The 25,795-nt window shown below is 38.9% G+C and overlaps 1 protein-coding gene across 8 annotated transcripts in view; it reads left to right on the top strand.

Moving 5' to 3' along the window:
• The first annotated feature begins 202 nt into the window (after window positions 1-202).
• Window positions 203-25,795, top strand: part of LOC139738964 (nuclear factor NF-kappa-B p100 subunit-like) — a 51,378-nt gene continuing 25,785 nt past the window's right edge. The window contains exons 1-3 of one of the 8 annotated variants that reach the window (XM_071649630.1): window positions 203-458; window positions 2,703-2,765; window positions 9,167-9,235. In XM_071649630.1, coding sequence (XP_071505731.1) covers window positions 9,178-9,235 — 58 coding nt within the window. In that variant the 5' untranslated portion in view covers window positions 203-458; window positions 2,703-2,765; window positions 9,167-9,177. Of the gene's footprint in view, window positions 459-578; window positions 1,408-2,702; window positions 2,766-9,166; window positions 9,248-22,288; window positions 23,272-25,795 lie in introns of those variants that run through there. The other 7 variants (XM_071649618.1, XM_071649625.1, XM_071649604.1 and 4 more) reach the window with 7 other exon arrangements.

Genomic DNA, 25,795 nt, shown 5'->3' on the forward strand with positions numbered 1-25,795 from the left:
AAAGTAATTGAATGAAGAATATTCATTAAATGTTGTATTTTTGTAATCATTTAGAAGAAAGTTTCTGTAAGTTAAGACTATTTCCTGCACGTTTTGCTCACGGCACTAAAATTACCATACGTGCTGACGACGTGCAATCACAGATTTTCTGTGCGTATAATCCTTCCGCACGGGAAACTGCAGTACCCGGATGGCAATGTGTGTGGTAAGTGACGTGTATTGTTGTACGTACGTGGGTGGGCATCCCGCGCATCGCATACTGTGATTCACTGCATGCACTGAGCTGCAGCAGAGCACCGGCGCCGTACGCCCGTACACTCAGCACTAGCGGCCGGCCCGAAATTGGCCAATAGATGTTATGCTTGTTACGAGGATGTGAAATTCGGGACTTTCCAGATAGAAGATTCAGAAGATTGCGCAACGTTTCAACAAAGTGGAATGAATCATGACTGACCTAGGTATGTGATGATTTTGTTATTCTCTAATGAAAGAGAGAGTTGTTAACTAACAACATGTGTTTACGACCTGAAATCTAGGGTTACGCTTGTTTCAAGTGTGATCTGTGAGTGAGTGTATAGGTCTAAATGCATTTCATGTTCAAGTAACTAGGCTCAATTCAAGTAGGATCACATCCACAACCGCCTCCTCGTACAGTCTCTGATCTAGGCCATCATAATCAATTAGGATCAATACACAGCGTTGCGAATCCAAACTGACCAAGGGGTTATGGTATGGTAGCAAAAGACAGGGTGCAAACGTGATTCTAAGCGGTTTTCTCGTGTCGAGTAATACTTGTAGTACCTGCACGATTGTTTTTCGAATGAAAGGAGCTTTCTCTACTCTGACAAGCGTCTGATCAAAAAGTGCTGATAAACTAAACTCCCGCGCTGAATAATTTGGTGACCACACAGACAGGGCTGTTCAACTCAAGGATTATTTTTCCCGGCCCCCAACCATCACCAGGTCCAGGCAGTTTCCTGAGAGTGAGTGACTCCAGTACAGTGTTGACTGCTGTATTTCATTGCAACCATACCATACATGTTTGTGCTGTGACCATAAATTGGGTTTGCAACTGGAGTGTGTGATCATCAGCTTGCAGTCTGTGGTAAACACAGGAAAAATGCCGCACTTATGGTCAGAAAATATGAACCAGATATTGAGATATTTGAAAGCAAAACTGGGACAAGAAACCACTTGGTAAGACTAGAGCCATCTCAGAGCTACCTTCCAATCTTCACCTCTATCCAAGAAGCCAGACTATAAGTTTTTGATTGTGTGTTCCGTTGAATAAACTGGTTGTCACCATGCCGCAAAGAAGGAGAAGCAGACGAATTTCACAGAGGGTGAAAGTCGAGCGTGAACCTGATGCATGCGTCTCTGTTCATGTGTCTGAGATAGTTGGAGGAGGTAAGTGGGGCGCATACTGCATCAGCACATGCACAGTACTATTTTACTATTTTACTATTTGTAAAACAGTGTCTGTACTGACTGTAGAACGTTTAATGTGAGTTCTTGAGATGTGAATAGTTGAATTGATAATAATTTATACTATGCATGTACTTTTGGATGCCAAGTGCTGTTTACCTGTAACTAAAAAGTCTTGAGAACCTGTAGTGTTGCATAGTCACATTGTGATAGAGAATTTATTTTGAAAGGCAGTGTATACAACCACACGCATGTGTCTTTACCATCCAGCCACACGAGTGTGGTTGAAGCCAGCCATGGCCCTTGTTGCTGGATACAGCCACACTCGTGTGTAATGTACATATCCACACACACGAAGAAGCTACTGCGTAGCGGGAAGGTGTGTGTGGCCGGCCACATCAACACGCGATCATGCACCACCGCAAAGCGATGAACATGAACCTGCCTCCTAGATTAATCCCATTTAATCACACCATCTAACTGTTAGACAGATTTACTTTTTTTCATTTTTAACTTTATTCTCATTTTCTTGATTTGATGAGGTGAATTTAAAGTTACAATTGATTTTGATACATTGTGTTGTTATTGAGACTTCGCCTTCGTTCGTTCGGGTACTTTGCAAATCGCGCACCCACGATCCAGCGTACACAAGCAGCCGGCGCACGGGTCCGGGTCCCTGCTGGGGCGGGCGGGCAGCACAACTGCGCTGGCTAGGCTGCAGCTGCGCTGAGCGATCGCTTGCACAAAACTAGCAGTTTAGCGATGTCAATCCCAAGTCCCCCAATTTAGCGGCAGTTGTAACTTTGCTATTAATTCAAAACCAATCATATCAAGCAAACACAATGTAAATTTATTTGTAAAATAGCAATATTAAAAGGTATGAAAATGAGGTTACTTTCATCACTTTATGAGCAAGCTGATTGTGTAGTGTTTACGTGTTAACATGCACGCATGGCGATTATCTTCTCCGTATGTACCGTGTGTGTATCCCTATGTACATGTACATTACACACGAGTGTGGCTGTATCCAGCGACTTGGGCCATGGCTACAACCACACTTGTGTGGCTGGATGGTAAAGACACACGCGTGTGGTTGTATACACTGCCTTATTTTGAAAAGAGGACAAACAAAGCAAATTCAAAACAAGATATTATGCTTGAATGATGTACATGTAAGGAGTTGATGTTTGTGCAAAGGCAGTGAGAGAAAATATGAAAAAAATTCAGTGGAATAGCTTGCTTTTTCTTATGCCAAATAAATTTAATCCTTTTCACAGTTTAGATTAACATCACATCAGGATACCTACGACTTTGTGAATGCCGAAACATACGTTGTCCTGGTAACTTGAAGTAATATTTGTACATTGCTTGTGTACGATCTCAGTACACTTAATTGCAAAACATGCTATGAAACTTGATGACATTCACTGGCTTCCTTTTTTTCCCACTCCCTTTGTGATATGCATCTATAGACTGTTTGTACACACAGTCACTTAACACCCACATATGTGTACATTTGTACACAGCATAGTCGCAGTTACACATTCACACAGGCTAGGCACAGTCGTTGCAAGCAAGCGAGGGAGTAGACAAAGTCAAGGAAATTGCTGCTGTGTACGTGTATGCTCATCCACACTGAATTGTACTTCTGTGTGTCTAAAGCAATGTACAACTGCCCACAAAAAGCTATTGTGTAGTCCCACAGATTGCGTTCCTTTGACTACAATGCAATCGGCGGACGTCTATGTGGGATACTTGGGCAAACAGTGTCACATTGTTTTCCCCTCGTATTACCCCTCCCACAGCTTTTCTTTTCAGAACTACCTTTTATACATACAGATGTTAGTCTGCAACCTACGATATTGTGGTCTCCGGGTTATAGGGTATTGCTTTAACCGGTACGGTACTCGGCTCAATTTACGAGAAGTTCATGGAACAGTTCCAATGTCCACCATATTAAAATGAAGTGGGAAGCCTTTTGGGTGAATGGATGTTGTTCATGTCCACTTTTCATTGATTGAATGAAATGTGTTTAGTTATAAGTACTTCTGTAGAAATGCATCAGTACAAACTTGCAACAGAATCAATGATTTGGGGTTAAAAGTGAATCATGTGCGCCCGATTTGCTATCTTTTACACTGCTTATGTCCTCACAAGCCCACAGCTGGATTGAAAGTAGGGTGTGTCTGAGCATGCACCACATTCACAAGCAAACCACACACAGCAACATTGCACAACATTTTAAGTTCGTGCACAGCATATGTACTCACTTTATACAGCTGTAGTATGTACATTTTATTTAGTGCCTTTATCTTCTTACAGCTCATATTTTAGTTTTATTGGGCACATAGCACACAGTTGTGATGTTGATCATTTGACCCAGCAATGTTTCTCAAATAGGGAGCAGCATGATATAAGGTTGTAGATTTTGAGGCAATTTATTTGAGAAACATGGAACATACGTACACGTATATTTAACTCTTTATGTGCCACGTTCGCACATCCTACTCAGTGGACGGCGTGCCAACTTGGCATATTCTGCTCAAATGCACAAACCCGCCCACACCGATTGATAAATCGCCAAATGCCGCAGTACAATGAAAACATTTCTTGTGCTTTTGTTCCTATCACATATAGCTTGCATTTTATGTCGTGATTGCCTAACAAGCGGTGTTCCGTACCTAGATTTACATTGTAGGTATAGATTCTAAGTTTCTGTCACTGTTTGGTGTGCAATAGTCATGCCTTTTACAGTAATTTAGCTATACGGGTCATTTGAAAGAAAAACAATGATAGGTTTGTCATACACGTTACATAAAAACAAAGCTTAGCATTTTCTCTACAATGCTGCAATGGTAATTACAAGGCTGGCATCCCTGTCCTCATAATGCATTCAAATATTATAAGCCTCCCATTTACATTATCTTCTTAGTCCTGAAACAATAACAGGCTGCCATAACAATAGGTGCCTTCACATATTATGGTGAAATAATCCAGTATTTTGCATGGTAACTCTTAAAGTAAATGCAAATACAGTCAGCGTTGCCTAAGTCAATTCTATTTGGACTGAAGAAATAGCTCCGACTTGAATTATATTTGATTTATGAGGGATGCGAATCAATAGAAATGTAAAGAGAAGAGGACTTGAAAAGACCTTCGACTTAGACGATTATTCAACTTGTGCAAGGTCAACTTATGCAAGGTTGACTGTACACCACGAAATACATCACAAAATATCATGGTATTTAGGGTGGGAATGCTTGTACAGTGTAATATGTGCATGCACAGTGCTTGCTAGAAATTCCATCGCATTTTATAAATGAGAATGGTGCCAACTGTCAACAAATATTGGTGTTTAATACCATGTAGCAGTAATTCAAATATGAATGTAACTAATTTGATTGTTTGCAATGCATTTGATGTGGCATATTATTTTGACCTTTACGTAGCTTTTTGGGATAATGTGATTGTGACATCACTCATATAGAACTCCTCCATTGTAACATGCATAATAAAAAATGAAATAGATATGATATGTCTGTCATTATCAAAAAGAAGGAATCAACCTTCTATCCCTAACGTACCTGAAGTAGAGCTATAGAGAGAAAGGGGGGCTCGCTTGATGTCTGTGCAGAACAATAATATAAAGAAAATATAAAGATAATTCCGTAGAATTTATTTTTTGAAATGAAAAATATACATCCCTTTGGCTTGTTTGACTGACATAACAATGTTATGGGTAATACTATTCTCCCTGCCCTCTAAAATGGTAAGTCAGTTGTTCTTTTATCATCCAAAAAGAACAGCATTTTATGGAATTTTCTTTATATTTTCTGTAATCGTTAACATCACAAACTGTTGTAGTCTTCTCCCTATCTAGTGGTTGCAGCACAAAACCTGTACAGATTCATGATTTTTGAACAGATTTTCCAAGTTTCCTCAAACTTTTATTGATATGTTCTACTAGTATTGCTGCTTCACTCAATCCACTTGTATATTTGGGGGGAACATTCCCTTTAAGAGAAACACAAACATTTCCGATGGGATGGAAGTGATCATTCCCATCAGGAATGCAATCAGTCATCAAATTACTTGCTCAGATGTATACTAACTGTAGACCTACATGTACATACCTTGGTACATGTGCACTCACACACATGCATTACATCCATCAGTCCATACTACATTATAGATACCATAATGCATACATATGATATTATGTAGGATAGTGAAATGATAAGATGAGGGAGAGAGAAGAAATAATTTATGTTATTATATCTTGCACTGCACATGCACGTTCAGACCATCAATACAGGCCCTGTATTGTAGCCTGGAAAGGCACTGTAGATGAGACACTTCAGAAAAAACAAAACAAAACAAAAAAACAACAACCAGCATTTTATGCATACATCTATATCAAACACACACCAGAACAATGATGAATACAGAGCTTGAATTTTGCTTGAATTGTTTAATCATATCTCGACCTTTGTTTTGCCCTGTATATGCAGCATGAATCTGTTTTATTTTGTTTTGAAGTAGTATTTTTCAGTACATTTCTGTTGAAGAGATAGAAAGTGGAATTTTTTGATGTTAAAGAGCATTTTTGTTAATGAAATTCCATTTTAAGTTGTGTATCTGTATATGTATCACATGCTGGTATTCACAATAAATCTGCTGACAGTGTTTTGCATTACTGGTAATTAAATATTTCATGACTTGCTCTGTTTTTGCATTATTATTTTGATGCTAGAATAAAGAAATACTGCATTGAAATATTTGTAATGTCACTCTCTCCATTATCCTTCATATGTGAACAAGCTGAATGCAAATTCCAACAGACCACCCATTATAAAAAAAAACAAACCTCAAAAACGTTTTCAACTTTCTTAGGACAAAGGAAGATTTGTTTACGTGCATATATGTACAAATGTACACTCACAAGAGTGTGAAGTGTTCAGAAATCACTTTGTTGATTTTGCTTGAATTGTTTGATTACTGGCATGAATAAGATTTATTCAAATTTTATTCAAATTAAAAAAAAAATCATACTATGTACTTTTATTGAAAGTTGAGAACATATTTCTGATTTTCATGAGTAAATAAATCACATAAATTGTTGTTAGGGTGATCTGAAGTTTAAATAGATGAATAATTGTAATTGCAGTTGTATTGATTACTATTACATTTCCTTTTCTTGAGCTTAGAAAGAGACATATACAGTCAACTTCGGATACCTCGACGTCGGATAAGCCGAATATCACTTACCTCGGGGGCAAAATGAAAGTCCCGATTGTTCCTATGGAGTTTCCGTGTATTAAAATTCGCGTAGCTCGAAGAAAATAACTCGAAGTTCGGTTACCTCGAAGTGAAATCTACTGTCCCGATCTTAATTAACTTATTGTTTTTCCCAGCATGTAGCTCGAATCGAAATTGCAAACATCACTCAGCAGCATCTCCGATTAAGCGCGCGTGGACAGCGAAGAAGACATGTCACAAATCTTTTCACACTCGACTGTAAATTCCCGACCAGAACAATCGCGCGCCCAAAGAAATATCCGGTACACAGCTGACAAGAAAAATCCCCAACACCTGCCTACATACGTACACGGTATGCACATAGCACCCTTGCCAATGGAGTGCTTACGATAGCACTACGCTATGCCCCATCATCTTCTTTTCTTTAACCACTGTGTTTTAATTCTTGATCATGATAGTCATACCGTGCGCGTAGATTTCTAAACCGTCGTGGCGCACCTGCGTAGGTGTTGACAGTTATACTGAGTATCTTCGGCATTAATCACGGTCCACTGTCCAAACATCAATCTCCTGCGTAGTGCCTTTTTTTTTTTTACTTTTTTTTTGCCTTTCACGAAGTATGTTTCATTTATTCTTCCCCGAGAACGCACGCACTGATTTTTTTTTTCAGCAATGCGATTATGAAAATATTGTGGAATATGATTTGGAAGTATAGGCCGAGCATAATGAAGAATAGAATAGATAGGGCTCCACACTAACTTTTAGCGGGCCACCAGTATCACGGATTTTTATTTTTTGATGGTCGAATTTACTTGAAATTAATATCTGGCGACACACACAAAAAAAATGGAGAAAAACATTAGAAAAATTAAATCGGTCCTACTAAACATAGAAAAATGAATATTAAGCATTATTAAAGTGATACAGATGCCCATGTCTAAAACAAATGAATAGAAAATCCAATCATCTTATTCTGTGTTTTAAGATTTAGTAAATAGGCGCATAGATTACTATAAAAGTTGATGACTATATATTTAGGAGGTCAAAACTTACGTTTGAAATGAAAAAGTGGGAGCATTTGCCGACATTTGTTAGCATCCGACATTTGTTTTAGCGTGGTAAAGAGCCGAAAGTTACCGTTATTCATTTCCTATTGTAAAAGCAATCGTCCAACATTTATTAGCCTGTTAGCGCCTTACGGAGCCGAATATTACCGTTAATCATTTTTAAATGTAAAAGCAAACAACCGACATTCATTTTAGCATCTTACGGAGCTGAATGCTATCCTTATCCATTTCCAAACGTGAAAGCAAACATCCGCTATTTGTTTCAGCATCTAACTGAGCGGATTAATACCGTTAGTCATTCCCAAATGTAAAAGCAACAATCTGTCATTTATTTTTGCATCGTACGAAGCAGAATATTACCGTTATTCATTTCAAACATACGACATTTATCTTATCATCGTACGGAGCCGAATATTACTGTTTTTCATTTTTGAACGTCGAAGCTGACATCAGACGTTTATTTTACCATCAAACAAAGCTGAATGTTACTGTTATTCATTACAAAATGTAATAGCAAATATCCAATGTTTTTTGAGCATCATATGTGGCAGAATGTTACTGCTATTCACTTCCAAACATGCCAAACGTAAAAGCAATCATTCAACATGCATTTTAGCATCTTCCGGAGCTGAATGTTATTGCCATTTACTTTCGATCGTAAAAGCAAACATCCAGCATTTATTTTATCTTCATAAGGAGTTGAATGTTATTGTTACTCATTTCCAAACGTCAAAGCAAATATTCGACATTTATTTCAGCGTCGTCCGGAGCCGAATGTTATCCTTATTCATTTCTGAACGCAAAATCAAATATCTGACATTAGTTTTAGCACCATACGGAGCTGAGTCTTATCTCTTTTCATTTCCAAAAGTATGAGCAAACATCCGACATTTAGTTTAGTATCTTACGGAGCCGATTGTTACCGCTGTTCATTTTCAAAAGTAAAGGCAAACATCCGACTTTTTTTTTGGTGGTGCGATAGGGCCACCAAAATCTTCATTTCTGAAATTTTGATTTCAATTCCGATTTTGATTCAATTCATTCATATAAAAGTCGATTCAATTCCAATTGACAAGCATGCAAACAATCGGTAGGCACTATAACAGATACCATGTTGAACATCGATAAATGTCGGGTAAGTCGAAGAAAATTCGACGTACGTATGCGTACGCTCTCGAATTTCGCGTACCTCGAACCATTTTCTTCAGTCCCGACGACTGAGGTATCCGAAGTTGACTGTAATATACTACATGTATGTGTTGTAGTGCTTTATATAAGCATTGCTAATTATTAATATTATTATCATCAAAAGTTCAGTATTGTAGCCTTTCTTTCTTTCTTTTCCATCAAGGATTCATTATGCCCAGAGTAAGGCCTCGCGTCATATTTTTTGTTTACATATTTTTTTTCCACAGAAGGAGATGAGATGAATGACATCCTGGGCTCTCTTCAGGCGCTGGGGAGCCTCAAGGATGAGGTGATGGGTGAGTTGCACGGTAGGTCTTTCGATTTTAGGGTACCGTAGGGCAAGATATTTTTGCAGCACAACATTTTTGCAAACTGGAGCCAATGGTCTTTTTCCCGGCATAGTTTTTTTTTTTTTTTTTTTTTTTTTTTAATTGCCACTGGCATTCTATGCACATAGTGTAGAAAAGAACTTTTGCATGTATTTTCATTTTACAAATCTTGGCCCTCACAAAATTCGCAAAGTAAAAATGCATGTGAACATTCTTATGTTTACAGTTCTTGATTTATTGTTTAGTTAGGCAATTTAAGGCATTTTCCTTGTTGTCATTTTCGTGCTTGTTCAGTAAAATGCAGAATTCGCTTGTAGACATCTTTCCAGACTGTGAAATATTCCACATTACCTCTTGCCCTCCTAATGCTTTGTCAGTTTTGGTTTTCTGCCCAGCTGGGCAAGAGAGCAAGTCGGGTATACACTAGATCATCCTTTCCAATTCAGCTCAGTCAGTAGTACCGGTAAGTCTGCCTCTAGGTCCAAAGGACCTGGGTTTGATTCTGAGTCCGACTGAGCATTGCTCTGTGTAGTCATACTGTTGCCTCTATCCTAGTAAGAGGCAAAACGCTGTGTCCCTCAGACAGGACATGAAATCTGTCCAGAGTGTGAGAGAGTCACAACTCATGTATGTGAAAGATCCTGCTTCATGCATTCATAGCAAAGAGTAGGGTGCATAACCCGGTGAGGTGGTCCTGCCTCGCATCCAATTGGACCCCATGGTAGACCAGCTAGAGTAGCTGAATATGGGCTATCCAGCCATCTTCTCAGATGGAAAAGTGAAACAAACAAAAATTTAGCCTGATACATAAAAATCATTGTTCCTTATCATTATAATCCCCCCGAATCTTCAGTTATTTTCATCATCATATGATAAAAACTTCAAAAGAATCATTGAGCAGACTTTCTGAAAAATGAAGAGTTAAAAAGGAAAAAACATGGATATACCTCAGAGGATGAACAATTACGAGATTATACTCCTTTGCTTAAATATAGCTTTGAGTTAAGACTGCAGGGAACTCCAAGTTATGGAAGAAATTTGATAAGTAGAGGGTAGATCTAGTGAGGACTAATATGAGATGTGAGAGAAGAAGAAAAGTGAGAGAAAGTAAAAAAGGGATGTCTGATAACAGTGGTATAGGATTGCAAGTCTGGGTCTCTCTCGCAAGAGCAGGTTTGCGATAAAGGTTTTGGTGTGAAGGTCCTGGCACAGAGAATTATTTCGCAATATTCTGTGAGTCGGGTGCAGCCCCTTCCTGCAGAGAGCGAGTGGGTCACTGTGTGAGCAGATTACTGCAGTAGTAGGGTTGCAGGTATTGGATTGTCGAGGGAGACTTCTTGTTGCTGTGTGTCGCGTTTCTTGCGATGGTGGTCTGCAAGTAGCAATAGTGCAGTTGATTACAAACCTGCATTGCACAGCCAGTAATTAATCATTGTATGAAAATTGAAGACTCTGGTTAAAAGTCATAATTCTCTCTTCTTCTTTTTCTTTACAGTAAATGCTTTGCAGGGAACTCCTTCCCTGCATGATGCATATCGATATATTAAAAGTTACACTAGATATTGTGATGCATAAAACTGGGCATGAATGCAACCCTTGTATCTCAGATTGCTCTTTCCAATTGATATGGGAAAAAAGCTATCGCATTAAGGTATTCCAAGTTTGTAGAACACATAAATATATATTTTTTTCTTTAGAACTGATGTTTCTGTTTACATGAAATATTTCCAATTGTCTGTTGGTACACACATATATATATATATATATACATTCACACAGAAGCACACATACACGCATAGGTCTACCGGTACATACTTTGGTATGATATATTGTGTGGTTTCCTCCGTGTAGTGTGCTAGGGTTGTGCTATTGTTTATACTGATGCTATGGTTACCAACCTGTTTGTTCATCCAGGGTCTCGGCTCTTCCACATCATGTTCATGACTTTAATTTCCCCAACAATAGCATCTCCTCTGAATGAAGCTGTCAGCCATGCAAATTACTCACACTTACCTGCCCATCCAGGGTCTTTCACTCATTATTTTCATCATTTCATGATCCTCCCCTGCCCCACCCCCAGCAATGTTGCATCTTCTCTATAGTTGCCAGCGATGTCAGTCAATTCACATTTGCCTCCCGCGTTGATGCAGACAATGGGGTTACCTCTTCGGCTATGTTCTGGTCCATTGTCAATATTCAGTTCACAGCTGCTCATTTTGAAATACATATGTATATTGCTTCTCCTTTGTGGTGCAGCGACACTCGTGGTGTATTGTTATTAGGATGTTCATATTTTTATAAGTTTATTGTAGTCTGTGAAATAGAAAAAAGAAGAAGAAGAAGCTTATTATAATTGGATTGGGGGGGGGGGGGGGGGAGTTGTGCATTGTATGCTTTGTATAGCTGTTTTCAATGTTTATCCAGAAGGGCAAGTAGATCAATTAAGTTTGTTATCAGATGCTGAGCTCTTCTAGATGCTCAAGCTAAAGTTTGCTCAGTGTACTCAGAAATGATGACACATTATGTGACATACACTGTTGTGTGTCGTGATCAAATGGAGGGAACATTAATCGCAAGAAATACTGACCATATATTGTTGTTGTTTTTTCAGATAGCAACTGGAATTTTATACTATATTGGAAATACCTCTTTCTTGTTTCATCAGTGTGGTTCTTGATCGTGAATTCCACCATTCGCAAAATTGTCAGACAAGTTAGAAGTTGTAAAATGTTATAATTGCAATATGTATGTGGCATATGCTGAAAATTATATCCATCCCTCCTATCACCTTTCCCGTGAACATCAATATTGTTTCGTTATTACATCTCTTCATTGATTTGAGATGAGAATGGTATATCTATTCTGCTTGATCTTATTTTCAATGTGGCGCGAGTGGGATTCACACTGATGCGAATTGGCAAGACACAAATCTTGAAATTTGCATTATTTTATTTTATCTTATTTCATTCATTTCTAAATTCTCATTAAAATGAAAAAAACAAAAACAAATTTAGCTGAAAATTTAACATCACATGAAGTATCCTGGCTGTACAGAAAAAAGAAGAAGGATATTACACACATAGAGACACTGAGAGAGACAGAAGAAAAAAGGAATATTTTACAAGACAATATGGAGGAGCCAGCAGAGGCCTTTGGTCTTTGTTTTGCTGGGTTCCCACTTCAGATTTTATATACGTTTTGAAATAGACTGATGTAAATTCTTCTCATTCATCCAGTCAAAGTACAAGATCAAAGATTAGTTGAATCAAGAAACTGGAATTAAACTCACTGTTGCGACGTTTTGCCAATTATCAGTTGGCTTCTTCGGGCGAATGAAGCTCCCGATGATGGAATGGCCCTTAAATAGTGCGAGATTGTGCAGAGCGCACTGGACCTTGTCCAGCGCGCGAAAGACGGCTTGGGATTTTGCTTGGGTCCCACGCGTGCGATAAATTGAAGCAGAGACCTCCTCTCTTGTTAAGTGTAGGTCTCTCCACACGTTCCCAGATGGCTTCCTTGACGCCCCTCTCAAACCACTTGGATTCTCTATCTAGAATAATCACTTCATTGGTGTTAAACAAGTGTTTGCTGGCGTTGATGTGTGTGTATGCTGCTGAATCCGGGATGCTTTCTGAGTTGCAAAATACGATGGGTAAGAAACTCAGAATACCTTACTAAATAGCACATTCGGGACTGCAATCCAAAGAGTGTGTTCATTTTGGAATTGTGGCGATAATTTGAGAAATAGCACAATCATTTGCACCGCAGTGAGAGTTTGAATGCTTGAGCAAACAATCTCAACGTCTTTAATCCCGTCCAAAACACACATCACAAGAACTCAAGAACTCAAAAGCAAGGGTCACCATTTGGATAGATTTTAGGAATGCTCAAATTGGTCCACAATTTAACGCTATTGGCAATGAGTGGGATATTTTTGTCCATCTGAATGGGAGTAAATAAATCTCAGCATTTGGAACGCAATTGACATCCCGCTTTTTTGTCTGTGTGAATGACGCTAATGAGTGAAGATTAGAGTGCAGGTGAAAAGGAAACTTGCAAAATGACATTAAGACCTCTAATTCACATGCCATATGACTGCGACCAGTGATATCATACCGTGATAGCACATGAAACTTTACAATTTCATGACCTTATCATTCATGTCTAACTCTGATTAAAGTTTTCAAAATTCAGTTTACTTGATACCGGCATTACTCTCATACAGTCCACTTGAAAAAAAAAATTTCACTTTGAACTCATATTTTAGCATGAATTAAATCACATGACATTGCTCACAAAGAGAGGTGTAGGGTATGTTTGTATCTTCATCATTTTTACCTAAATTAAAAAAAATTAAAATTTTGCATCAAACAATACCAAGTCATGATGGCTTTAATTGATTTGATGTAGTACATTTTTATTTCTTAGTTTCTTAGAGCATTATAACAAATATAATGATAATGATAATAATAATAATAATAATAAAAATAATATAAATAATAAGGTCTTATTTACCCAGGGTAGCCAGTGTTGCCTCTGCTCTACCGGAGGGTCCTGCTATTGTTAGGTATTACCCTAGCGTTGCAAGGTACCCATTCATACACCTGGATTGAGAGGGACATTGTGAGTGAAAACATCTTGTCCAAGGACGTAAGCACTGGGCCGGATTCGAACTCGGGGTCCTCCGATCGGGAGTCGGGAGTCTTATCCACTATGCTACACTGTACAGCCCCCCACATGTTAGTAATATAGCAGAAATGCTAATTGTTATTATAATTTTTAGTATTATCATATTTGTTGTTGTCATCAGTTTAGGAAAGTAACATTATGGAACTGTCAGTGTTGGCGAGATAAATGTAAATTCTGAATAATTCTGATGTTGATAAGGATAAATACCCTGAAAAAAAAAGGGTAACAAAAAGTAACAGCTGAAACAAGATTATGAGGTCATGTAGAACAAAATTTTAAAAGAAAAAAAAAAGGAAAATTGTGTCACTAACAGGGTCATGACAATTGTACAGGAGATGGGCAGCCAGCCCGGTTTCCTATCATTACAACTCTTTGCCACCATACTGTCAATACAGCTGGAATTTCACATTTTAGTAAGGATGGTGGAAACACTGATTTTTGTCTCGTTGGGCACCATCTGTGTGCTTTAAAAAATAAAACAAAACAGAAAAAAAAACGGGAAAAAAATTCTGCATCTTCCTGTCCAATTGACATGGACAGTTCCTGTTTATGATCTTTCGAAGTGTATTTTTTTTCTACACGTTCATGAGTGGCGCTCGCACATAAAGATAACATGTTCATGAAAAGAACAACCTCGACAGTCTGCACCCAATTGGTCTATTGTGAATGACCCGACCTAGATCATGACAAAGGCGGCTTATTGGTCGGGGCATAATGTGCTGTTGCTGGGTGCTCACTATTCCTCTCTCTCTCCCTCTCTCCCCCTCTCTCTCAGTCATCATTCAAACTTCCTAAGGCAGCGTTCTAGCATACAGTACTCAGTAGTTGTTTCGTTCAAACCATTTTTCACGTTATATCCATGTGTAAATTGCTGTTTTGTTCGTCTCGTCATCAATCATCGGCACAACTGTTTACGTTTTTTCGTCCCCTCTAACCAGTCGTCGTCAGATTTTGATCAGATTTGACAGGTCTCACATTTAAAGGCAGGGCTTGGAAAGTTATGGGCACAGCTGGCCATGGTGATGGCCCAGGGCTGGGGCCCAGGGCTAGGGCCCTCCAAACCTAACAAGTGTGCAACATTTAGAGATGATCTCCTCTGGATCCACAAGTCCCACAACTTAGTATAAGTACATACCAGTTGAATACTCATAGCGGTAGGGACTAAAAGTTGCTCATGACAGTGATTGTGGAGACCCAACTGGGTACCCACGGGGGTATTAAGTTTGGACAGGGCCCATGGAATAAATGTGACACATTTTCAACTTAGATATTCACCAAACTGTACAGGGAAATATTCCTAAAGATGGGAAAAACAAAAATTTTTAACTGGTTTGCATGGTCTTCATGAAGGCCCAAGTGTGCAACCCCCCAAACCCCAAACTTAGTAAATTTCTGTGATGTTTTCCAGCACCAGTAGTCAAACAACCAAGTCATATTGCATTTTCGTGACCATAGAAGGTCAGAAATATACATTCATGACAGCGGTCATCAGATTGGGAACCCAAGGTAGATAGCCAGTTTGGATGGGGCCCATGGGTCAAAAATTGAAATTTCAGATATGGCATCAGATTTAATATTGAATTTGGCAAGAATTATTCCTTGGGGCATGTGATACAAACTTATTCAAATGGTACAGATATGGCCCAGTGGTGGGACCCTAGGGCCCCAAAGTATGTGAATTTCAAAGATGTTTCTTCCAGACTCTGGAGTGGTATTGTACTTTCAAGTCACATTGCACTCAGATATCCGTAGACTGGAGGGGAAGAAAATAGAGGTTATTCATGACGGGCGCAGTGTTGACCGTGTGCGTGCCAAGTGGAACAACGAGATGAAGGTTGGGCTCAGTGATGAAAATTGTAATATATTCTCTCAAACATAAAGGATTCTCTTTATTTATATACGCTTGATCAGATGGTTACAAGTACCAAACATGGCAAGAATCATTCCTAAGGCCACAATGTATGAGGTTCATAAAATGACACAGTTTGCCCGAATGAGGTCCCAGAGAAAGGGACCCTTGGCCAAACCTGTGCATTTTGAATGTCTTTCCCAGGTCCAGAAGTTGTACAGCCTAGGTGCCCAAAGTTTTGTAACTGAATTAGGTTTCATTGTATGGTAGTGGCAGTGATGGCCCGTTTAAGTACCAACAGGGGTAATATTTTGGGGAAGGAGTTCAAGATAACACTTTTATTATTTAAATGAAAAAACAAACCTGCATGATCATAGTTTTTGAAGGAGCCAATCCTAGGGGTTAGGGTACTGTATACGCCGTATATTTAGCGAGTACAAATTTTTGCGAATTGAGACTTCCCAACGATTTCGCGAGTGGTTAAATCTGCGCTTGTGGAGCATAGTACTGGATGGAGAAATGTGTGCGTGCATGTCACATTCATGTCGAAATCAGAGTCAATATTTTTTTGGATAGCACTTGACTCGCTAAATAAAAACCTTATGAAGTATTCAACGTATACAGCATTATAAGCAGTATGCAAAGACTGCTTGCTCAAATGAAGGTTTGATACTAAATGGAGCAACTTTACTTCAAGTTATTTTACTTAGAAGAGACCAAGAGCAACCACCTAGACGCTGCTTGCTGTGCAACAGCAAAATCAATGCCTGTGGGTGCAATCACAGCTCTGCGTTGGGACAGATCGAGTCTGCACTGTGTAGACTACACAAGTGTTTCTGCTGTGACGCCAGAGTTAGCCCAGGTTCATGTATATTTTATAGTACAGTATCTTCTAGCTGTGTATGTGAGTGTGTGTGTGCGTATGTGTGTATGAAAACCAATGGAGCAGAATGTGACGTCGCTAATGTGTGTTTATGGATCCGATCTCAGTTTTGGCGGGCTTTTAATGTGCACCTTGCACTGTTCACTGTGGCCTCAAAGGTCGAGTTATGAGGAAGTGTTTCTTCATTTGTGTGGTAACGTATGGTATACCGGTAAACATACTCGCACTTCTGATTATAATTGCACAGGAAGAGGCTCTATCATGAACAAGTGTGGCCAGATCAAATATCACTGTATTCTTGAAAATAGTTCTTTGACGTAGTCTATTTGTGATAAGGAGCCACATGTGCTGTATTTACCAAGCTGCGATGTTGTATAAGCCCCGCTTCAAGGGTCAAAGGTCAAGGTATTGATAAGAGCGTACAGTATTAAAGGTTATATTGGGAACTTCCATGTATTTGAACCGAGTTGAAAAACTTTGAAACTGCTCATCAGAAGGATCAATTCCAGTTATAGGGTGACATGCGAAATCAAGAAAAAGCTTGAATCTCAGCATCTCTAGAGTACTCCCCTCTATCATCAAAATCCTGTCGTTCTTTGTCATAAATCAGGAACACAGGTAGAGCAAAGTAATAAAACTTACATGGCGTAGTGTACACGTGTGCGCTACCTTTAGTGGTGATGATAAAGAAACTCTGCACAATGTACCCAAGTTGACTCTGATAAACTGTGTAAAATCCGAAGCTCTGCGCTACCTCAACCGTGTTGGTCCTCTATTCGTAGCCTGACTTGCATGTGTGTGACATTCAGATGTGACAATTTTAGAACAAAGAAGTAACTTCCACAGACCCTGTAGTATTAAATGGTAGCCCTATCTAACCATGCTACCAATGTGAAGAGTTTTTCCATCATGTAGCACAGACTTTTTTTTTATCAGTGAATAACAAGAACCATCTTGTGCCCCATTTATACACAAAATTTGAGATAGGAGCATTCCTGAAGCACTTCTATTTTGTGTTTTTTTAAGTCTGTTCATACAGGGAGGCCACCACTTGCAGAGACCACACCCAATGTGACTGAGACAGGTGTACTGTAAAAAGCTGCTATTTTCACAAAGGTTTTTTTTTTTTTGCAAATTTTATGAAGCAATGTTTTTAACAGCATACAAAAATATTGCCCCACATAGGGGTGTGTACTGTATCTTTGTGCACTTACTATAGCCTCTGTGTCGAAGCGTGATAACAACACCTTAAGAAAAGGTCTGTAATGGCCTCATTTACGCACCCCAATTTGACCTGTCAGCTTAGGTCAACATAGCAACTGCAAAATTTATGCTCTTTTCCAAGCTCAAGTAAGACAGTACCCCATTAACAGTGTTTTGGATCAACATTTTGAATTGGCATTTTAAAACAAGACCACAGGGTGTCAATCGTGAGGTCCCTTGGTTTCAGTCCCCTGACAGCAGAGAGTTCTGTCATAGCAGCCCTATTAATACAGCAAGGCAATTTACCCTTATATAGCCTATAGTCCTTTGGAGGCATTGTCCCATTGTTGGTTGCTTGTTTATGAGCATCTATTGCTTCCTTCGCTGCCATGTGAAAGTGAATTAAATCAAATCACACGGACACAAACACAGACACAGAGTGACAGACACTGACACAGACACAGACACTGACACAGACACTGACACAGACACAGACACAGACACAGACACAGACACAGACACAGGCACAGGCACACACACACGCACACAAGTAATGATGTTGTACACTAGTATTTGAATAAAACGAAAGGAATTGAAGTCGATGGATGGGTAAATGACGAGTTCGATTATTAAACAAGAGTACAGACTTTTGGAAGGGGATTTCTATGCCTCCTCTCCAAAGTGTCATGGGCATTGTGGTATGGGGTCGTCTGTCCCAAACTGAGGAAAAGCAATGTCAAAGCAAAATTGTAGGAATTCAATTAAACGATATGTCTGTTGCTGAAGAATGAAATTTCCAAGAAAAGAAAAATGGATCTCTAAAGTTAGAAATTGAATCGTTTAATATCTTTTTCAGTCAGTGTTTATTCAGGGACCTTTCTTCGAAAAAGTCTTAAAAAGTTCTTATAAGAGCAGTGCGTGAGTAAGATCCCCCCACCCCTCGTACACATAGTGTTTGAGAGGTAAAGAATATAAAGTATAAAGTACAAGCATTATTGACTCAACTTTGATGAAGCTGTGCCAGTAACAAAAAAGATGACTGCTGTAATATCATACGCCATAAATTTCATGAGTATACTATGTCAATCATACTTTGTGGGTATGGGCTGGAATTACGTGATTGGTTTGATTTGCAATCGAGAACTATGTTGTCAGAATGATAGATAAGCATTTTGCCTTTGTAGGAGAAAATTAAGGAATGCCCCTCTTTGGAGCCGACATAGAGCAGCACAAGTGTTTAAATGGGAGGCAGTATTTTGGGGATTGTAATTTCATGATAAAAATAGTGCGAAACACACCACTATCCTCAGTCATATGTATCACAGTATTCACCCTCGAAAAAAGGAACAAGTTCCCTCCCCGTGGTTAATGAGGCCCATGTAAATGTTGCTATTATACTTGTAAAGGAGGTACTCGGACTTCATCCAAACGTTATTGCCAGCTTTCACGTCCGTGCAACGTCACAAGTAAATTCACCTCGCCCACGAGCGCGGCCCCGTAGGTGGAAATCACGTTCGCTATCAGATTCAGAAACTCTTCAGGACTGGTCAGTATTGTGAAACCTGCAGCCATTGAAGAAGTTCACAGGCATGCTGGAATGACATACAATTTGTACTTGGTTTTGTTACATGATAGCTTGATTAGAACCTTCTTGATCTGTTGGCTTTCCTCGTGAAACCAGCAGTGTAATGAGCATAACAGAAACACATTGCTGAAACATGAGAAGAGAGAAAGAAAATGATGGAATTGCGTGCAGACATTGTGGATAAGACATCTTGTTGTAGGAGAAAAACACCAAGCATTAGTCAGATTCAGGTGCATTGTACTTTTGTTTTTTAAAGGATAGAAGCCTTGCAACCTACTGTGCTGTATCACTGTGATCCTACTAAGCTTATCAAAATGGACATAATTCGTCAGTTGAGAACCAAATGCGCACTGCCGTGTTCTCTAAGATTTGAGCGTAGATAAAAATAAAACGATCAATTTTCATGAAATCAAAAGTTTATTTAATCAAAAGTGGGTGGATTTATAAGCATTATTGCAAATATAGGGTAAAGTAGCTCACTTGTGGTTTTAATTTTGAACATTTTACCCAGAATTAAAATAGTTTGAAATTGATGCCATAATGTACAGGACATTGAGCTCTACAACATGATACGTAGCTTAAAGGACAAGTTCACCACCATAAACATAAGGATTAAGAAAATGTAGCAATATTAGTAGAACACATCATAGAAAGTTTGAGGAAAATTGGACATTCCATTCAAAAGTTATGAATTTTTGAAGTTTTTGTGCAGTAACCGCTGGATGAGAAGACTACTGCAGTGTACGATGTCACATGCATACAACAATATAAGGAAAATTTAAAGAGAATTTCATAAAATTTCATCTTTTGAAAAAAATACACATTCCCTTTACTCGTTACCGACATATGTTATGAGTAATATTATTCCCCCTGCCTTTAGAAAGAGGCAAGTCAAATGCTCTTTTATTATGCGAAAAAAGTGAAAATATGTTGAATTTTCTTTACATTTTCTTTATACTGTTGTACTCATATGACATCACAAGCTGTAGTAGTCTCTTCGTCCAGCAGTTCCAACACAAAAATTTTAAAAATTCATAACTCTTGCATCGATTGTCCAATTTTCCTCAAACTTTTACTGATGTGTTCTACTAATATTGCTGCATTCTCTCAATCCTTCTGTTTATGAAGGTGAACTTGTCCTTTAATGCCCCCAAAATTGCCATAAAGCCCTTCTGATTCTCAACCGACAATATATGCAGCACCAGATCCACGGGCTTTGATAACACAGTCACGCATTTCACTTCAGCTTCGATGGTGTCTTCTTTTCTTTTCTTTTTTTCAATAGTAGATTTTGTTCGATTACTATTATGATCCTTGTGAATGCTGTATGGAGGTGCTACTTTTTGTGGTTCAAATTGATAAAGGGTTGTAACTGAAATTGTGAATTTCAAAGAATTTGTGAATGTTGTCATAAGATAGTAACTGTAGGTGATATTTTTATGGTTTTTTTTAACCAGTACATGTAGTTTATTCATTGGAAATCAAACAAGAATTAACTTCCACTACTGTATACCTAATGATAGTATCAAACTATCTGGATTAACAAAGAAGTCCAGGGTTGAGGTCCCAGGCAGGCACAACAATATGTGCTTTTGAAGTTTTGTTTTTGACAGTTTCAGTGTTCAGTAAAGTATAGTGCAGAGTAGATTTCAGATAATCTGATTGTTGAATATGGTTCGGGTTGAAAGGATTGTATTTATTTATTAGCTTACAAGTGTATACTGTTTATCAGCAATTCTTAACAGGAGCAATTGGATCAGGTATGGAAATATCCTTGTTATATATCTGAGTGTAACACCTTTGTTTTGTTGTGTTGATGTTATTCTTCGATGGCGTACGATTGGCGGTGTTACATTGGTAAAGTTTCTCGACACTCGACGACAGCACACAGAAGAGATCGAGAGACCAGTTCTTATTACAAAGTATACAGGCTCTTTATTTAATCACAGTGGGATATAACACTTAGCAGAGATATATATGAACAGGTACTCCCCATCAAACGGCCATATATCGCCCCTAAAGAGGGATGGCAAGGGAGACCAACGCTTATGTCCTTTACCCGAAGAGGGTGAAAGAGAGAACTCTTGACCAAAAGCACATGGTCACTTTTATAGTACATCTATTCTCAAAGGAGGGGCTTAATCTAGATAATATTCAAATATTCAAAATAGAGGGATTCAAATTATAATAAAACAAAGGTGTAAGTTAATGATGACCACTGTCAATCCATGGGTCACTGACACCAGTGACTCACATATTACATGACGGGGATGATGGGGAAGAAACTTAGCACTGGTAGACAATGGGGAGACAGGTTATCCAGAAATGTTTATGGGAGAGGTTATGCTCCTAGGGAGGTAGGGTGTGTGGACTGACCACAGGATGTGATGACCAGTCGGGTTGGACAAAATTCTGGGAATAACAATGAAGGAGTTTTCCCTCATGTCTGTAGTGGTTGAAGCTCGGGTTTGTAGCAACAACACTCCTACATTTGATATATTACATGAGCAAAAAGGTTATGGTTTCTTCACTTTAGCCAGGATTTTGTTATAATGGAACTCATCCTAAGCAGGGGGCTTTGCTGAATTAGAATCACTTGTCCCGAAAATGAGAACAGCCAAATTTACCTCTTAAAGCAATACCTCCTTGTAAGCGAGCTTGTTAGAATGGGGTCTGCCTGTATTGGAGGTGTGCAGTTTCTGAGTGTACAGTTAGTTTTGTTTTTCTATAACGAGTCTACCCACAGACTTCATAAAGAAATGAATACTCCATAAACTCGGGCTAATGCAAACTGTGCATTTCCTCCTTTGGACTTGTATTGAGATCCCCTTTATGTTTGTATTTTACAAGGTGATATATGAATAGTGCATCTCATGTCAAACACCTGAACATTGATAACAGCAGAGTGAAAAAAAAAATGGACTATTCCTCGAAAGATGAATATCAACCAGCATACTGTCCTATCTCGACTTTGCTCGGACTCCTCCACTGCAAGATCAGGGGGTGATTGGCAGGAAGTTCAATGTACAGTCTGTCTCTGGTGCATTGTAATGGATGAACAGGCATATTTCTGTGAAACTGTGACGTCACGCTTGTCGGCTGCCAAACGAGGAAGTGAACTGCATATTCATGACACTTCCTGTGGGAGGAGATCTAGAGAGACTCACAGTTTTGTGGAGAGAAGGCATGTGCAGTGGTTTCATGCTGTATTTTGCCTGTGCGTAGCACCCCCTCCTCTACCACTTGTTGCAAGGGAGCCCAGGCCAAGAGCTGGATACTCACGGATGTCCAAAGCTTACAAACACTCCAAATCGTTTTGTCAGAACACTGTAGTCTATTAGAGATCGGCGCTCATCTGCATGTGTGTGTGTGTGCTGTATTGTGGACAATCCAAAGAGCACCCATGCACACTGAAACAACCTCTCATGCACAATTAAGTAGTTACACAGTTTCAGAGTATATGACAGTGCTGTTGTGGTGTTTGTTTTTTTCTTCCTCATTTCATTGATTTTAAAGGCAGTAATACCATCTGTGGCGATTTCTTACTCGGTGTACGTATTCGTGTGTCCCCCTTTATTGTTGGACAGCGACTATGAATGTCGTGTCCGAGAATCTCTGTCAGCAAGACTTTGATTGTGGATTTTAAGCTTGATTGCAAGATATCAGTTGTACTTGAGAGACAAGGATGGATTTGTACCGACAGCGCCCCATCAAAACGGAGCCTCAGTCTCCGGACTCCGATCTGTTTGCCATCTACCTGAAAGATCTGATCATTGATGACCATATCGGGCATGGTGAGTCAAAAATGTATCCCTCCTTCTACAGTATGATTATCAGGCCATTAGAGTAGCGAGTATGACCGGGGTTCGATTCCCGAGTCTTCTAGCTGAGCAGTGTTGTGTGTTCACTCATATTGTCCCCTCTGGTATGTTCACTCATATTGTCCCCTCTGGTAAGAGGGAAAAGGCAAAACACTCTGTTCCTCTCATAGGGCATTAAATAGAGGTCCCCATGTGTGAATTACTCTCGACTTATGCACGCTAGAGAACTCGCTTCATTCATTCATCGCAAAGAGCAGGTTGCTAACCCGATGAGGTGGTCCACCTGTTTACCCATGCAAGAAAAAATGGGCGAATGGTGCCGACCCCTCATGGCTCGATCGCCCCAGGTGACTAGCAATAGTCAGCAAACTGTATCAACCAGGCACATTGTGTTATACAAGTAAAAAGAGTTGAGACCCATTCTTAGCAACCTTGACAGTGGTCATGTCAAACTGAGGAGCTGTGGTGGCACTGTGGATGTGGCCACAGACTCTCCTGCTTTAGCTTCTCAGTTCAAACCCCCTAGAAGTAGAGGTAGTGCCCTTGAGGTGAGGAAGTGCCCCTGTGGTAAGGCAGTTTATCCTCATTTTCTGCTTTGATAGTGCTCAGGTTAAACAGTTTTGTTTTTTTGTTTTTCTAAATCCAAATTCCTACATGAGCAGTGCATACAATAACATCAGTGATGTTTGGAAAGCTAAAGAATATCAATTTCTATTAAATTTCAAGATATGTAATACCAGGTGGTGCCAATATTCAATTCAAACTGTCGTGGTTTGACAACAGAAGTAATACTGAAGGAAGATGTCTGTATATAATGTAAGTTCTTTTTTTTTCTTCTTTTCAGTTCGTTTTTTTTTTTTCAATTAAAATCAGTTTCTTTTTCAATTTTGGTCTGATGAATGTATTTCAGTTTGATTTGTCAGGGAGTGAGAGTAGTTTTCACCCAGTTACAAGAGTTTGCTTTTTAGTGCTCATCACAGTGAAACAAAGAGTGCTGCAATTCAGAGTAATAATAGATATGAATAGATACTGTCTATATTCAAACAGCACAGAATATTGACTTACTTATGATGGCTGGAGTGTTTTATAAACTGCATCTTGTTTAATAAAGAGTGTTCTCTTTCTTCATCCATGTGGTTTGTTTCATAATTTTGCTTGTTTTATGTTCAGGATAGAGCTGACATTGCCAAGTTCTGTGTTTACGCACAATGTTGGCAGTGTGACATATCAGTCATACCAGAGACAAACTGTGACGTTAGGGGATTAATAAAGGATATGTCAAATCAAATTTCTGGAATGATAATGAGGTAAAACAGTGCATCAGGGATTGGATTAATAATTTCTTGTGCTAGATAAACTCACAAGCCCAAAAGATCGTAGCCTACATGGTATGAGGGGTGTTTTTATCCTTTTTTTTTTTGTTTTGTTTTTGTTTTTTGCAAATTTATATGATACATCTCTTTCTTTTTATTTCTTTTAAATTAACTTTTTAGTCACTGATTTGCCCATGGCCACCATTAAGAGTGTGTGTGTGTGTGTGTGTGTGTTTGTGTGTGTGCGCCTGCATGTATGTGTATGTGTGTATGTATGTATGTACATGTATGTGTGTATGTGATGCAGTGTGTTAAAGTATGAGTGTTTCTTTGCTTAGCTCGGTTCCATGACATTTGCTCCTGCCAAAATTGCTTCCATGAAATATCTGCACACTAAAACCAAACATATTCTACCCACAAACATAACCCCAACCCTAATCCTAATCCTCATATAAAACTAAACCTAAAACCCAATCACAACCCCAAGCCTAACCCTAAGTCCTTGGAGAAGATAAGAGTGGAGCAATTGTTGCAGGAGTAAATGTAGTTGTCACAGCTTTAATAGTTACCTGCAGTCCTTGTTATGCCCTATACTATGTTTTAAAAGAAATAGCATGACCGAAAGAAAAATACAACACAGAAATAAAACCAGGGCAGTCATATGCCTCCCTTTCCTTCATACGAATAAAGAGATGGTAAGAGTGTGAAGTAAAGCCAGTATACAAACTTTTGGTTAGTACATGTAAATATCCAGGAACAGTTTCATTTTCCTTCACAAGACCACGTGGGGTGGTTCGATCTGAAACTAGTCTCATCATGCTTATTTGAAGGCTTAAAGTGGTACTATTATGGCATATCCAATGTGATATTCAGATTTTGCCTAAAACTTCTTTACTTTTTTGACTACAGAATGTCGTCATCAAGTTAAAAACGCACTGGGTTGAAAGTTAATGCAGCTTCACTAATGACTAAAATTACGTAAAGATTAACATTGATGCTGAAGGTACAATAACTGAATGAGAGATTGATGTGATTATGTTTCATCAGCCCAAAAAAAAAAAATTGTTACTAATATGACCATCAGAACTGTCATTTGAAAGTATTTCCATTCAAATCTTGTGCATGTATGATCTTATAATGCATTATCTTATATGAACACGGTGAAATCTAGACAGATTTAACCA

The sequence above is a fragment of the Diadema antillarum genome, unplaced genomic scaffold, assembly GCF_040938485.1.
Source record: "Diadema antillarum isolate AM-2024a unplaced genomic scaffold, OU_Dant_1.0 scf00000029, whole genome shotgun sequence".
Classification (NCBI taxonomy): Eukaryota; Metazoa; Echinodermata; class Echinoidea; order Diadematoida; family Diadematidae; genus Diadema; species Diadema antillarum.